The sequence below is a fragment of the Trichosurus vulpecula genome, chromosome 9 (assembly GCF_011100635.1).
Source record: "Trichosurus vulpecula isolate mTriVul1 chromosome 9, mTriVul1.pri, whole genome shotgun sequence".
NCBI classification, from domain to species: domain Eukaryota; kingdom Metazoa; phylum Chordata; class Mammalia; order Diprotodontia; family Phalangeridae; genus Trichosurus; species Trichosurus vulpecula.
In genome coordinates this window covers 71,538,026-71,554,689 of record NC_050581.1, presented here as the reverse complement: position 1 = coordinate 71,554,689, position 16,664 = coordinate 71,538,026, and the positions used below count along the sequence as shown (strand labels likewise).

The 16,664-nt window shown below is 43.4% G+C and overlaps 1 protein-coding gene across 1 annotated transcript in view; it reads left to right on the top strand.

The window, feature by feature from the left end:
* Window positions 1-2,739: 2,739 nt before the first annotated feature.
* LOC118831551 (mesothelin-like protein) overlaps window positions 2,740-16,664 on the top strand; it is a 38,893-nt gene continuing 24,968 nt past the window's right edge. Inside the window, exons 1-2 of the mRNA XM_036738932.1 lie at window positions 2,740-2,836; window positions 8,660-8,780. Coding sequence (XP_036594827.1) covers window positions 2,821-2,836; window positions 8,660-8,780 — 137 coding nt within the window. The 5' untranslated portion in view covers window positions 2,740-2,820. The remainder of the gene's footprint in view (window positions 2,837-8,659; window positions 8,781-16,664) is intronic.

The window sequence follows — 16,664 nt, the reverse complement described above, 5'->3', positions numbered from 1 at the left end:
TACCAGCCCCAGCATGAGTGAAGGGGGTACTTGGTGGGGCATGAGCCAAAGAGGGTCAGCTTGTAACCCTGTTGAAGGCAGTGCCCTCCTCTTGCCCCCATATCTCTGCCCCCACAGGCTGACAAACTGGAGACCCTGGGATCCCTGGTACCTGGCTTACCCACTGCTACCCTCCCTGCTCTTTCCCCTGCGAATGCCACTCACCTTGCCAGAGTTCCCATCTTCCTCCATGGCCTCCAAGATGCCCCCACCTATCTGAAGAGGGTCTTTACTGACAGGGTAAGTCTGGGCTGGGGAGGCTACTGGCTTGGGATTCATATTGAGGTGACATCCTAACTCAGTGTGCCCTGGAAGAGTGAGTCTGGGGGTGACACTCCTGGTGGAATGCTTCTTGACAGGATGAATTTGGGAGGGAGAATATACTCAGCTGGCTTTTCTCCAGCAGGATGAGTCTGAGGGACTTGGAAGCAGCTGGAATCAGCTGCCCACTACTCTTAGTAGCACTTGCCCAGACTTCAGGGCAGAAGACCCAGCACGAGAATTTTTCCAGTCTAGTCTAGCCGGGCTTTACCCAAAGGACCAAGAATAATACGTAGAGTAGGAGAAAGAGCTGAGTAGTTTGAGTTTAGAGACACGAAACAAACAATGTATAGAATGTACGCTCAGATCCAGGTTCTGCTTCCCATGTGGCTTTAAGCAAATCATTTAACCTTTCTGTAGAGTTTCTTCATCTGCAAAGTGAGAGGAGTATTTTCTAAATGACTTCCAAGGTTTTTTCTAATATCTGGTATCCAGTAACATAGGAAGCATCTTTTCTTGCCTTGTGGATAGAATCATAAGGGAATTCCACATCTCTGTCTCTGTCTTTATCTATCTCTATCCCCATCTCTATCCCATCTCTGTCTCTATTTCTACCCCATCTCTATTTCTATCTCCATCACTCTTTGTCCAGCTATCTCCCTGTGATTTCACCAGAACCACCTGTATGTGGCACTCCAAGTCGAATCATCAGAGTTGCCTGGAAACAACGAGAGATTAAATGACATTATACTTCATATAATAGAGGACCAGACTGCTTAATCATTCCTTTGCCCTGCCCCCGGTAGGGTTATAATGTGGTTCCAATGATCTCCCCCATGAAGCGCGGCGGTGTAGTGGGAAGAGCCCTGGGTTTAGAAAGCAGAAGACCCAAGTCTGAATCTGTGCCCTTGGACGAATCACTTCTGTTGGTCTTAATTTCCTCCCTTGTAAAATGAGAAAGGGTCAGACTAACGGCCACCAAGGTCTCTTCTGGTTTTAATTCCGGAGTCCTGTGATCCAATCTGTAACATCCCGAGTTTCTCTCTCTTGTATCGTGGACAGAATCATAAGAAGTTGTTGGGCCCTTTGAGGACAGAAAATGTCAGAGCCTTAGAAAGAACCTTAGGTCATAGGGTCATAGATTTAAAGTTGGAAAGGACTTTAGAGACCACCTAGTCGAACCGCTTCATTTCATGGATGAGGAAACTGAGGCAAGAGAGGTGGTGATTCCCAGAGTCACAGAAGGTGTAAACAGCAGAGCCAGGATTCAAACCCAGCTCCTCCAACTCCAAACCTGGTGCTCTTTAGTTCCAAGGGACCTTAGAGTAGGGCTCATAGAATGTCTCATTTCCTTTGAGTCTCGTCTCAAGCACCCATATTTCTGATTCCTCTATTCATTCCTGATTCTTATGCTTGTCCCTAACCCCACTTTGCTAATATTCTCCTTCCCTAACTGCCTTGTATTTCTTCTGGATATCTTTATTCCATATACACTTATATTGGTGCGTGCCATCTCCTGGGATAGAACATAAGCTGCTCGTGAGCAATGACTGTATCATTTTTGTCTTGTGCTCAGCGCACAGTGAATGCATATTAAACACACATCGATTGATTCATTGATTGAGTCGAATATAGAATGTGGAGAATCAAAGAGACAGATGGGACTTTAAAGAGAGCCCTGTCCAATCATCTTGTTTCCCCCTCAGAAGGGGAAGAGTGATTAGTGCTGGGTCACACAGTAAGTTGGGAGCAGATTCAGGACTAGAGCCCAGACTTGCTCATTCCTATTCCAATGCTCCTTCCATGAGACTCTGCCTTGAGTGGATATCTCAAGCTGCTTCTTCCAGGAAGCCTACCTTCCTTAATTACTATTCTCTTTATTACCTTGCATATTACTTCATAATACCTCGATCAGTAATTGTTGGCCAACTGATTAGATAACTAGAAACAAATTGTATTCTTGAGGTCTTCAAGGTTTAATTGGTGATTGAGAAAGGTGCCTGTTCTTACCCAACTTGTCTCTCCCTGCCTAATTCCTTTTTTTCTGAAACCAAGGTATTTGTTTGTGGGACTTTTTTCCTCCCCAGAGACATTGAGGATGGTTGGTGCATGCAGTGGTAGGAGCTAAGGGACAGGGAGTCAGGAGACCCAGGTTCTAGTCCTGGCTCTAACATCTGACTTGATATGTGACCTTAGACAAGTCCCTCATCCTCTGTGCTTCGCACACCCCGTTGGGGCAGGATGAAGCCATGGAGGGAATGGGCGATGAGCTCTCAGAGGAGCCACACTGGGTAGATACAAGGTCATTGGAGTAGCAAGATGACAGTGGTGTCAGGGTGACAGGAAACATCCATAACAACTGAATTTGCCTCCTCTCATCTCCTAGATTGTCCTTCACCTGCTTCCCATCACCAGAATTGTGGAGATCGTGCCCCCTGAGCTGGTGACCCAGATCCCCAGCTCCTTTCTGCTGTGGGACAATCTCACTACAGCCAACCTCTCCATCATCAGTGAACAACCATGGGAACCAGAACAGGTGAGGTCTGGATGCTTGTATTAAAGAGAGTATGGGTGGGGAAAATCACACTGTGGTGGGTCATAGCTTGATCCTCAGACTACCCTGCCCTTATTTCCTGTGTCCTATCTTGCCTAGAATACTCTGTCTCTCGTTCTTTCAAAGGAATGGGCTTTTAAGCAAGGGCATTATCTTTTTTCTCTTGCCTATACTAGTAGTAAGGTATAGGACAAGAATTTTGGATTATCTGCTCCTTTGGCTTCTCTGAGGCCACCACTTTTCTCAACCAGGACAGATGATAGCATGGTGGTGGTAGTGCTATCCATCTGGCCTCATGCTATGGAACCCTAAACTCTTTGAGGGCAGGGACTGTAGAGATCAATCCCCGTAGAACCTTGGGTGGTGGTGGTGGTGGTGGTGGTGATGATGATGATGATGGAGAAAACAGACCAGGGACATTTCCAAGCTCATTCTAGATCCAAGGGAAGTCAACTAATCCAAAGGGAAAATTCAAAATGGAGTTAAAATAGTTCATTTGATTTCTTCTAGGGTGTTTCCTGTTAGGCCATCTCTTCTTCCAGGTTGCCCCCCTTTCCTGGTTCTTTTTCCCAGATTATTCCTTCTTCCAGATTTTTCTTCTTCCCAGGGTATCCCTAGGTGTCCCTTCTCTCAGGTTATTCTTCCTTTAAATATATCCCTCTTCCTAGTGTATCCATTTCCCTTTCTTCTAGGTTATTCCTCTTCCCAGATTGTTCCTATTCCCAAGCTATCCCTCCTCCTAGGTAATCCCCCTTCCCAGGGTACCCATCCCACAGTCTATTGCTTCTCCCAGGACATCCCTCCCTCCATCCCAAGATGTCCCCTCTCCCAAAGTGTCTGTCTATCTAGACACTCTGTCCCTCTTCAGTGGTCATTTTAGAGAGGAACAGAGATAGGTGTGGTAATGGAAACAGACACTCATCACTGTCCTCTCATTTGGACACTAAAGTCAGGCTAGATTGCTGGTCTGACGCAGCCCGAACCCTCCCAACAAGGCTTGTGTGGTGGTTGGGCTCTCCTGCAGATGGTCAGACAGGCCATTATCAGAAAAGGTCATAATTGGGGCCAATTCATCGCAGTCACCAGTCACCACCTTCACTAAACATAGGTCAATCGCCTAGTCTTCACTTAGCACCCCAGCATGTCCAGCTCATTGCTGGACACTGTAGGAGAGATAAGAAAGGAAAAAGTGCAGCCTTTGCTCTTTATGAGCCTAGAGCCTGAGAGAGAGAGGAAATGGGAAGAATAGACTCAGACGCTGATTTCAGAGAGGTCACAGTCTAGGGGACACGTAGAAACAACAGACAAAGAAAAACAAAGACAAAAAAAAAACAAAGACAAAGAAAAAGAAAGGCAAACAGCCTTGCCTTTTGGCAGCTCATAGTCTAAAGGAGGCTGTAGAAAAAGCAGGTCCAGACTCTTTTCTTGGGGAGCTCCAAGTCTAGGGAAAGCAGAAAAGGAACAGATCCATGTCTTTTCCTCATGAAACTTGAAATTTGGAGGAGACAGAGGAGGAACAGACCTAGGCCCTGCCCTCAGGGAGTTCACGGTCAGGGGGGAGACAAAAGAAAGACAGACTTAGCTCCTATCCTTGGGGAGCTCACAGTCTTGGGGGCCAGGATTCATAAACAGAGGTCAATGAGAGAATAATTCAGCGCTAAACTCTGGGGTTTGGATTCTAAAGGCAAAAAGGAGCTCTAAGAAGGGAGAGATTCCATTGTGAGATGGAAGAGTCAGAGGAAGCTTTCTGCAGGAGTTGAGGTGAGCTGGGTCTTGAAGGACAGGTAGCAAGTTTGTATCAGCAAGTCAGGCATGGGAAGGGCATTCTTGGTGGGAGGCCTGCTTCAGCAAAGGTACAGAGTCAGGAATAAGCCTGGCTTAAGGGTCAGGAGGAAGGAAGGAGGTGTAGAAGATCCATGTCCAGGATAGGAGAACAAGGGTCTGACAGGATTCCTCCAATGGCAAACTCTTTTGTTGGGACTCTTCATTGCAATCATGACTATCACAAAGCCTTCAGGTTATGTGCTATGGAGCTAGGTGCCAGACACAGACCTTGCCCTCAGGGAACCTATAGTCTGGGCCGTAGTGGTCTGTGAGATGCTATAGGCCCTTCCTTTACAGAGAGAAATCCAGACACAGTCACAGGGAGTGTCTGTGTCGTTATAAGGCAGGTCCAGAACCTAGTTAGAAGGGAACAGGTCTAGTGAATGCAAAAATCCACATGGGCCTCTAATCTCAAGGTATGATTCCTAGACTCTGAAACCCAATGATTCTAGGCTCCCTTGGCTTATTTCTCTTTGGAGACTCATAGAATTTTAAAGGGGCAGGGACTTTTCAAGACTATCCAGTCACACAATCACTGAGTCAGAGCTAGAAAGGACTTCCCAACCCTTCATTTTAGAGATGGGGAAATTGAAGACCAGAGAGGGGAAATTATTTGCCCTAGGTCACTCAGCAAGGCAGTGGCAGGGCTGGGGCTGCTTCCTGATTCCCGATCCAGGGTTCTTTTTCACTGGTGAAATTCTTTACAAAATTCAATTCGATAAACATTTATTACAGTGCCAGGCACTGTACTGAGGATACAAAAAGAGGCAGAAGACAGTCCCTGCCCTCAAGGAGCTTCCAATCTAATGGGGGAGACAGCATGTGAACAAATACATACAAAGCAAGCCACATACAGAACAAAGAGGAAAACCTTAAAAGAGGGGAAGCCCTGGGATTAAGAGGCAAATACTCAGCTTCTGTCTCAAGTGACTGAGGTGAAAGAGAGGGGAATCCGGGCTTGGCTGGGAGACCACCAGTGGCGGTGGTAGAAGGGGACATATTTCCAACAGCTCAAGGTAGGGACAGGGAGGGCATGAGGAAACAGCCAATATAAAGTCACAGGAATTAATGGTGGAAGAGACTTTAAAGATCATAGGTTTAGAGCTGGACCATCTGGTTCAACTCTCTTAATTTATAGATGAGGAAGTTCAGCCTAGGGAGGCTAAGTGATTCATCCAAGGCCACACTGGCAGTAAATATCAGAGGCTGGATTTGAACCAAGGCCCTAGGGTTCTTTCTACTCATATCATTCTAGTCTACTTCTCTCCCATTTTACAAGGGAAGAAACTGAGTCACAGGGAGAGGAAGGGTCTAGCCTAATGTCACGATGAGTAGGTGGCAGAACTGGGATTAGAGCCCAAGTCTTTTATTATTCCCTTTCCAGGTCTCTCTCCACTAAACCAAGCCAACTCTCAATAAAGATCTAGTAAAATGAAATTGATAGCAATAGTAAAACCCTAGCTCTCATTTCTACATTGATGTTGAATTCACAAAGCACTTTCCTGGTTGGAGTGTATTTATTCCCACTTTACAGTGTACTTCACAAGCTGTCTGAGAAAGGGGCAGGGGGTTGTCCAGGGTCACACAGATACAAGGCACCAGAGTTTAGACCCAAATCCAGCACTCCTGACCACAAGCTCAGGGTGTGTGACCCCAGGTCTACCCCTTAGCCTGGATCCCTTCCTGTAGGGTCCATTTCTCACAGATGTAGAACCGGGATGATGAACCGTAGGCCTGTTGGGACCCAGCCAGGTTTGGGGGGACGGTGGATAGGCCAGTGAGGGAGTGAAGGCCCAGAGTTCTATCAGTGACCTTGGAACTTAACCTATATGGGGCCTTCATCTCTTCCTCTGTAAGATGAGGAGGTTGGATTAAATGGCCTCTAAATCCAGCTCTAAGTTCTAGGATCTGGCATCTCTGCCTCAGGAATCCTCTAAGACAGAGGACTACTGCCTGCCCCAGACACTCTGAGAACCATATTAAAATGAAATTGTGAAAATTTAACAAAATAAATAAAAAGACAATAAAACATAGATAATGTTAATATGTGATTTTCTAAGCTGCTGGGATCCTTGTATGTGGTTATGGCTCCCATTTCTACACTAAGAGGTCCCTTATGCTCCCATGCCCTCAGTAATGCCTCAGTAAAGATGAGAGTGATGTTCTCTGTGGACCCATGATGGGACTTCCCTCTGCTTGAGGGAGGAGGGGTGTGTTGTCCTAGAGTGACTAGGGAACGGGGAGTCTGTGAAGGGAGAAGGTAACAGGTGTGCCTTCTTTCCCGTCTTTTTCCTTCTCTCCTCCTGGCCCTCGGTCTTGTTGAGGCAGATTCTCTGGGTCCTCAGGGACCCCTGGAGTGCTGAAGAAGTGATTTACTAAATGGTCCCTGAGGGGCCCCAACGAGATAAGGGAGCTCCCCAAAGGTTGATGGCTCCCGGCTGACGCAGCGGGGTTTCTATGGCAGGTCATGTGGGCCTGGGGCCCGGCCACAGTGCTGCCTGAGCCAATGCTTGCACAAGCCTACATAGGAGGCCTGGCCTTGGCCTTGTTCCACAAACTGAGTTGCAATAGCATTACTGAGGAATTACTGAGGGGAGGAAGGGGCTTCCTGGAGGATTCCTGGAGCAGAAATGCAGCATCATAGGATTTAGAGCTGGAATAAGATGAGGACTCTCAGACTCAGAGACTTGCCCAAGGTTCACACAGGTAATAAGTGATAAGGCCAAGGATTCATACACAGATTCCAAAACCAGTGTGTCTCCAAATCCAGGCCACCAAGGGATCGGTAGGAGTGATGGCTTGAGACCCTTCTCCATGCGGGAGAGTTCCTTGATCCTTGTCCAAGGAGGATAGATGGTTATTGACTGCCCTCCATGTAGGCATTGAGGCGTGGACACCCTTCATGGAGGGTTGGTGAATCCCCCTTGTGGAGAAGGATCGAGGAGTAATTCACATAGAAAAGGCCCAGCGAGCTCTCCCTCACTGAGGATTGTTCATGGACAAAGGAGTTATACTCATAAAAGAGAGTTAGCGGGCTGTCCTCATGGAGAAAGTGTAAGGGACTGTCCTAAATGAAAAAGCATCAGGGAGCAATCCCTGTGGATTTAGGTCAATGAATAGCATGCTTCCCATGGAACAAAGTCCGATAGTTTTCCTTAAAGAAGAAGGGTGGGGAAGCTATTTCCAAAGGAGAAGAGTCAATAGCTATGTCCTTCCATGGACGAGAGTCAAGGAGCTATTCCTCATGGAGAAGGGCCAGCTTTGGAATGAGAGCCTTCTCCATAAAGGGGATTCACCCACCCTTCTTTTTCAGGATGGTTCTCTTATCCTTCACTGACCCTTCTCCATGGATTACCATTCACTGATCCTTCTCCACAGCCCATAGTTCATTGACCCTTTTCCATAAGAGATCATTCACTGATATTTCTCCATGGATATCCACTGATATTTCCCTATGGTGGGATGGTGGTGCATTTCATTGACACTTCTCCGTGGGGATGGCTCTCTGATTTTTATCTATGGTAGACAATTTCTTAACCCTTTTCTCTGTTTTTTTAGTGAGAAGGGAGAGACTGTTCCAATAGCGATCTTTCAGCCCACAACACCTAATGAGTATTTTTTGTTCACAAAACCCTACATTGTGCAAAGGGATAGGAGATGAGAGAAATAGAAGACACAGGGGGAGTGCCTACCTTAAGTCTGAGATCTGGTGGTGAAGGAGGGAGGCAGTATATACATATATGTTTGACACAAAGAAACATGCTCAGATACAACTGGAGACCATAAAGTGCCCTGGAAAAATGAGGTGATGGATGGACCAGGTTGAGTGGGGCCAGTCAAAGAAGGTGAGTTTTTAGGGTGAACACCAAGGGGGAAATGGCCCACTCGACCTTAAGGAGGCCATTCCAAGGGGTCCTGGGCAGCTACAGCTACTACTTGGAAGGAAGTGCCGTCTTTCTTCATGTCTGGGTTTCGTTCCAGGTTACGTAGTGCCCCGGGGCCTTGTCCTTCTTGTGTCTCTGACTGCACACTGCTCTTCTCCTCAGGCCTCAGGCTTCTTCCGGCAAGGGCTGGCCTCCAGCATGGGCAGCCAGGTGGCCCGGTGAGTACCCCCATTGCGGTCGAACCTTGACACTCACCAGGGCCGGGACTCCCTGAGAATAGGAGCAGGCTGGGCTGGATGTGGCCCTTAGAAGTGGGAAGTTCTCAATGGCAGAGCCAAGACAGACCTGGATAAAACCCCCAAGTTAAGGCAAGGTCCCCTGAGGGCAGGGCCAAGGTAGATTAGGCAAGGCCTCAGTGCTCTCCACTAGCTTAAGGCATGGCTGGGTGCAGTTAGATCCAGATTCTCTTTGATAAGGATGAAATCAGTGTTTTTCTTTGGCCGATTCAATGAAAGAGACATAGACGTCAGCAACCCAGGGAGAGGAAGAGAAAGGGAAGATCCCAGGGGAGCAATTAGTTGTTTGTGAGTTTGATAGAAATAGTCCCTTGGGAAAGAGACCATCTGGTTCCATAGGTGGGGCTGAACTTCAAGCCAATGAGGAAAGTCAAGAAGAGGAACCCAAAGGATTCTATTCTCATTCAAACTCAGAAAAAGTTACACCAGATGGACAGGAAGTCAGAATCACAAAATGCCAGAGCTAGAAGGTATCTTAGAGGTGATTTGGGCCAGTCTCACTCATTGACCTGAGGGGTGGGGTGGGGAATGAACTGAAGAGAGGAAATGATTTGACCAAGGTCATACATCTGGTATGGAGCCAGAATTTGAACCCAGGTCTTCTCACTCCAAGTCTAGTATTCTATCAGACCATTGGAATTATGTGGGTGAGCATCGTGATGGAACGGACAAAGCTTTGGAGGATGATACAGAGGAGTGGTTATAGATAACTCTTCCTTGGGGAGCCCTTGGTCTAAACGGAAAGACGGTCCTGTGTTTCAAAAACTCAGTTCCTGAGTACACACAAGGTGGATGACAGCTCATCTTAGAGAAAGTTAGTTTCTCCTAGATGCCTTCATATATACCTGGAAGTCCTGTTGATATAGACACCAGGTGGATGGTAGTACCCACTAAACCACAGGTTGTCTCTCCCTCAGTGTGTCAGAACATTTAGCACACAACCCAGTAATTATTTCCCTCCTCTTTAAAATACTAGCGTCAATATTGATTAAAAGCTAATTAGCCCCATTTCCTCCAAAGACTCATTGCAGTGTGGAGGTGATCCTGGGTTCTCAAAGACTAAGGAAAGGTAATCCTGGGTTCTCAAAAACTAGGAGAAATGAAGGCTCTGGCAGTTTTTGCCAAGCTGGAAATCCTCCCTGGGCAGTTCTGGCCACAGACCGTGTCTGCTTTCTGAGGACCAGCCAGCCTGGTTAAATATGGATAGACTCATCACCAGTTGGTTGGCTACTTGGTGAAGAATTCTTTGGCTACTCCAACCCAGAAAACAAAGACAAAAGCAAAATGGCTCTTGGTCTTGTGCAGTTTCCTTCCATTTCTATAGCAACGCTAGCAGAGATTCATAGTTTTTAGATCATCGACAAACAAACTGAGCTGTTGGTACTCTAAATATGAAATCCTTGTCCAGTGACTAACAAGTGGGCATACTATTGAGGGAAATTAATTGTATCAAACTTGGCATTCTCACTAAAAATGAACTCAAAAGAAAAGGGAAATTGCAGTGGGATAGAAAAGGATGGTTCACACATTCCTCTTAGAGAGGCAAATAAAGAGGTAGGCACAGTTGGGGTTTTTTGAGGGGGAAAGGCAGGGCAGTTGGGGTTAAGTGACTTGCCCAAGGTCACATAGCTAGGCAGAATTGGTTTTTATCATATATCCAAGGGCATAAGATATTTCATGGGACATTTGCTTATCTTGTATTCCACTGCTCAGGATAAATACTTGCTAATAGATCGACATGAAAATAACTGCAGCTTATGGAACATCTCTTGCAGGAGATGAAGAGATAGAGGAATTCAATGAGTAGTTTTATAACACCTTCCAAATTAAATCAACATATGCTTTGATACTCAGTGGTTTCAATGCAAAAGTGGGCATAGGTGAGGACAGCAAAAAATGTTAGAAAATATGGTTCAGCAGTAAGGCCAAAGACTTGTAAACTACCCAGAAGCTCATGCTTATACATCATTAATACTCCCATCAAAAAAAGAATTAGGAAGTCCTGGCCATGTCAAGCAATAATATTACAAAAAATGAAATCGATTATATTTTAAGAAAAAGAAAAGGATTGGTTATTGATTTGGGAGTCATTCCTGAGTTAGTTATGTATAGTCAATCTACCAACTTGTTAAAGATAAGAATTAATACAAAACTAGAAGAAAGAATAAACATAAGAAAATGATATGATGCGCAATAAAAACAATTCCATCCTGACTTAATTTAAAGTTATTGAAGCCAAAATGGATGGCGGAAAAGGCATTGGCATCGATTAAAACAGTTTTGTGTAGCTGTTAAAACCATCTTAGCCAGCAAATACTTGATTTCTTTGCCAAGCCAAGAGATATGGAAGGCCAGAGCAAAACAAGTCTAGAATAGAAACTCTTTTGTAAAATCTTACAGAGAAGGACAGTGGAAGATTATGAGCAATATTGCCTCGATAAGTGATGAGAAGCAGTGGAGGGAAAAACAAAAATTTTGGTGAGAGATCCAATTAAGCAAAGTCATCCCAAGAGCATTTGAGGTTGTAACTGGAAGAACAACAGATAAAAATGGAAGACTAGGGAAAGATGTTTATAACAAATTCTATTCATCATAAAGGACATAGAAGCCACTACAATTTAGACAGTTAACGTCACAATCTTGGATTTGCTGCACAAGGACAAGGTTATACATTAAAGAAAACAAAGACGAGAAAAGCAACTAGAGATTATACAAAAGAGATCTATTCTGGAAGAGATGCAGCTTTAAGGATGTTGAGCAATAGATGCCCAACATGAGATGATACCAAAGGCATGAGAAAAAAAAACCTCAGACTTGATTATTATTCAAGCAAGGCACCTAAAAAGACTGCAGTAACTATCAACCCAGATGCTTGCTTTCTCATTATATAAAATTTTTATGAGAATAATCCATGTATGCATCAAAGATGTCCTATATCAGATAGGAACAGGCAGGTGTTTGCAAATATGTTCCATTGTAGATCACATCTTTACCATCACACAAGTGACTGGCAGGTACAGAAAACATGAGATCCCTCTGAGCTTTGTTGACCAGAAAAGGAGAATTTGGTTGAGTGAGACAAAGTACCATCTTAAAGACTCTCCAACAAGGTGCCTTGCATGTAATTGTCAAAATTATATGAGATTTCTTGAGAGATATAATGACAGAGATAAGCTTCTGATCATTAGTCTCTTAATGGAAGCAAAGGGAGATAGATTATGCTGAGTAAAAGTATTCACCACAATCATGAGATTAAACTCAAATTGAAACTGGGTCCACTAAACTGTGCATAAGAATCCCTGTAGACCATGTATTGACTTAGAAAACCACATATTAATGTTATCTGTTTGCTTTTAAAATTTATTTTGTTATATACTTCCCAATTATTTTTCAGTTTGATTCAGGCTGCAGAAGTTTGTGGGCCACACCTCCAATAGAGATTCAGCACAGAATCCAAGTCCCAGATGAATCTCCTAAAGGGGCAAGGTCCATGAGATACTCCTTTTTTGCCCCTTTGGATAATATTATGCTGTTAGCATCATGTCTCAGAACACGGCAGAGCCTCTGAAATAAGATTCCATGACTATTCAGCAGGCAACGGAGAAGCACAAAGTGGGTGTGAGCAGGTCACATCACATTACAAGCAAGGAGTTATAAGGTAGACGTGGAGTGAAGGATAACCACAAATACAACTGGAAAAGAAAGTGGACCAATCTGCTGTCTAAAGGACGACTAGTGGTCAGTCTGTGTGCTCCATTGGGTAGCCATCAACTCTGGGAAGGCCCCTAAGCATATTGAATTTAATTCAAGAGGTCATTTGACCACATGGTCTCCATATGGGAGGACATGCATGAGGGCACCACGGTATAAGCAGGTATGAGTTGTGGTCTTTATCTTTAAAAGTAGCATGGTGGTGCAATGGATAGTGCTTTAGATCTAGAGTCAGGAAGACCTGAGTTCAAATCCAGCCTCAGACATTTTCCCTTATAGGATTATGCTCAGCTTTTCAGAGTAAGGTAGTTATTCTTGGTCATAAGCCTACATAGTTTTCCTTTTGTAATATTATATTCCAAAATCTCTTCTTGTTTATAGTAAGTCCTTCCAGGTTTTGTGCAAGCCTAACTTTAATTTGTGGCACTTGTACTAATTCTTTCTCAAAGCTTGCAGTACTTCTTTCTTTGATATGGGCATTCAGGATTATGGCTATGGTATTCCTGAGACTTCTCTTTTTGCAGTTCCTTTCAGGAGGTGATCAGTGGATTTTATCTTTACCTTGCCATATAGTTCTAATAGATTTGGGCAGTTTTCACTTACGATTTCTTGAAATACAGCATTCATAGTTTTCAGAGAGTCCAGTGATTCATAAATCCTCTCTTTGTCCTGTTTCCCAGGTCAATAATTTTTTAAAATACCAGATATTTTATACTTTATTCAATTTTTTCAATCTTTAATTTTTTTCTAATACTTATTGTCTCATGGAGTTATTTATTTCTGTGTGTTCTATTCAGGTTTTCAAAGAGTTCATTTCTTTGGTAAAACTTGCCACTTTCTCTTTCAGAAACCACTTATTCCTTTTCCAATTCTTTCCTCCAATGATTTTATTTCATTTGTTATCTCTTACTTTATTTCATCTAGGTATGCATGTATTTCTTGTAGAAAGTAAATTTCCTTTGAATATCTGAGGTTGTTATAGGTAGTCTTTCCTTCTTTTGGGGTATTTCAAATTTGTGATGATTTTTGTGCTAGTAAGATGTGTGTGTTTAAATTTACCTCTTCAGTTTTAGTAATGAATTGGGGTTTTGTGTCTGGATCAGAATATGCTTCCAGCTGTATTTTTGGGCAGCATGGCTGACCATGAATGATCTAGCCATTTAGCTATTTTTAAAAATAAAATTTTATTAGTATCTTTAGTCTTTACATCACCTAAATTTCACCTTCCCAAAAACCCATCCCTTATAATATTTAAGAAAGAAAAAGAAGAGGAAAAAATCTGCGAAACTGATCAATACATCAAAAAATTTTAATAATATATGCAATATTTTACACCTGTGAATCCTCTCCCCTTGCCAAATAGTAAAGGAGATGTGTTCTCCCAGCTAAGTGGTGCAGTGGATGGAGCTCCTGGCCTGGAGTCAGGAAATCAAGGAGTCCATGTTCCAATCCAGCCTCGGACGCTTACTAGCTCTGGACACATCACCTAAGCCCTTTTTGTCTCAGTCTCCAGAGTCGTCGTGAGGATTAAGTGAGATAATAATTGTAAAGCACTCAGCACAGCTCCTGGCCAATAGTAAGCCCAATGTAAGTGGTAGCTCTTATTATTCTCCTGTCTCTTCTGTGGGGTCAAATTGTTCTTCGCGATTTCACAACATTCATTTTTTTATTGTTTTGTGGTGGTCATCCTTTCCATTTACACTGTTGTGGTTATTGCATGTATTGTTTTCTTGGCTTTTCTTACTTCAGTCTGTGATCAGTTCATGAAAGGCTTTCCTTGCTTCTCTGTAGTCACTATATTCATTGTTTGTGACGACACAGTAATATCTTATTATATTCATATGCCACAGCTTGTTTAGCTATTCCCCGATTGATTAGCATCTACTTTGTTCCCATTTCTTTGCTACCACAAAAATGCTGTTATGAGTAGTTTGGTCTTTATGGGAAACGGTCAATAACCTCCTTAGGGTATATGAATCTCAGTAGAATCTCTGGGTCTGTCACTTGTGTTTGCCTTTCGTTTTGGAAGAGGACCACGGTATCAGGGAAATGATGACACGATTTGCAGTTGACTGATTTGAGTGAGGGAGGGCAGTACAAGGTCACCAGCCTCACTTTCTCCTCCAGAGCCATCCGGATCCAGCGACCAGATATTCATCAGGATGACTGGAGATGACCCAGGATGCAATGGGACACTCTGGCCCTTTTAGGCTAAGGTCTTTTCCTGTACTCACTTAGAGTGAGGTAACACCCATTCAGTGAATAGACCTCTTTAAGAAGTGAGTCAAGGGATGGCCCTTTTAATTAGACAAAAAGAAAAAAAATCAAGCTGGGAGGGGAAGACGCTCAGGATTGCTGTTCAAAGAGAAATAGTTACCATGGACATTCACTCTAAGGCAGGAGGGCCCCAAATACAGCCATTAAGTGGATCTTGGGCAGTGACCTATTGTAATCCAATCTGTGAGCTTCCGAGTGAACTGGGTTTAAGGTTTTGTGAGTGAAAGAAAGGAAGGAAAGAAGGAAGGAAGGGGAAGAAAGAAAGAAAGGAGGGAAGGAGGGAAGGAAAGAAAGGAAGGAAGGAAAGAAAGAGGGAAAGAAAGAGAAAGAAAGAAATCTAACCGGTAAATTCCAAGTTAAGTGGGCAACTTCTGGCCATCAAATTTACAGTCCTAGCACACAGTAGGAGCTTAATAAATGCAGGCTGAGTCAAAGGGTATGGACATTTCAGTTACTTTATTTGCATAATCCTAACCTCCTTTTTAGAATGGTTGTGCTAATTCCCAGCTCCACTAACAATGTGTTAGTGGGCCAATTTTTCCACAATTCCTCCAACATGTACTATTCTCATCTTTTATCATCTTTGCCAATTTGCTAGGTATGAGGTGAAACCTGAGGGTTGTTTCGATTTGCATTTCTCTTATTAGATTTGGAACATCCATTCCTTTGACTACTTTCTGCTAGGGAGTGTCTTTTCTGACCACTGGTTTTCAATTTAACAAGTCATTTGACAGCAAAGAGTAATGGAAGGAGCCCTGGAGTGGGTGGGAGTCAGATGACCCACATTCTGGTTCTGGCTTTCTCACTATCTCACTCTAACCTTGGACAAAGTATTTATGTAGTTTAAACCATTCTCTCTGGGCTTTCATTTCCTTGACTGTAAAAATGAAGTGCTTGTACCAGATGATCTCTACGGTTCCTTCCACTCCTAAATCTGTAATCCCATTACGTAAGCATGCTAAAAACCTGCGTTTAGTCTCTCTAGAAATGTTAAGAATTTTTTTAAAAAATTAAATATTAGTTAATAAAAATATTTCTCTAAAAAATTAAGAAATACTGTCTCTCCAGACATTTTTTCTCCTTTCCAGACATTCCCTTTGGAAAATGGGAAGAACAAAAGCTAGGGTCTTCTTTTGAAACCAAACCTAAGTTTTCTTTCAAAACATATGTAATCCATATCAAATTAATTGCCTTCTCAATGAGGGGGAAGGACAGGAAGGGAATTTGGAACTCAAAAATTTTTAAAAAGAATGCTCAAATTTTTTACATGTAATTAGAAAAAAAATATTAAAAAAAGAAATCCAACTTAGATAAGATGATTGCCTCCCTATCCTCTAGGACAGTATCTTCCCTTTTGAAATTCAAGGTTGATATATCAGTCAGAGGAAGGAATTCTTTTAAGGTGAAATGATTCAAGAAGCCACTGAGTACTCACTATTCTAGAATGTTAACCCCAAACTGAGTTTTAATATGTTATGATCGTTTCCATTTTCATTTCCGTTCCCTATCAATCATAATTTGGGACAGACAGTCATGTCAGGAGGCATGGAGGACTGCACCAGTTTGAATACTCTGCGGTGAGCTAGAAATGCCTTGGATATAGATTAATATTAAATGCAACGACTTGAGCCTAAATTGCAGCGTACATCATTTGTATTAATATTTCTTCAATACCATAATACTCAGAGACGGAGTCTCCGGAGCTACCCCTGATTCGTGTGTCTCATCCCTTCCCTCTCAGGAAACTGTTGTTTTGTCTAACCCGTTTCTCTTACACTTATGGCTCCAAATCCTTCCTTGTTGCTTTGCCCACCAATG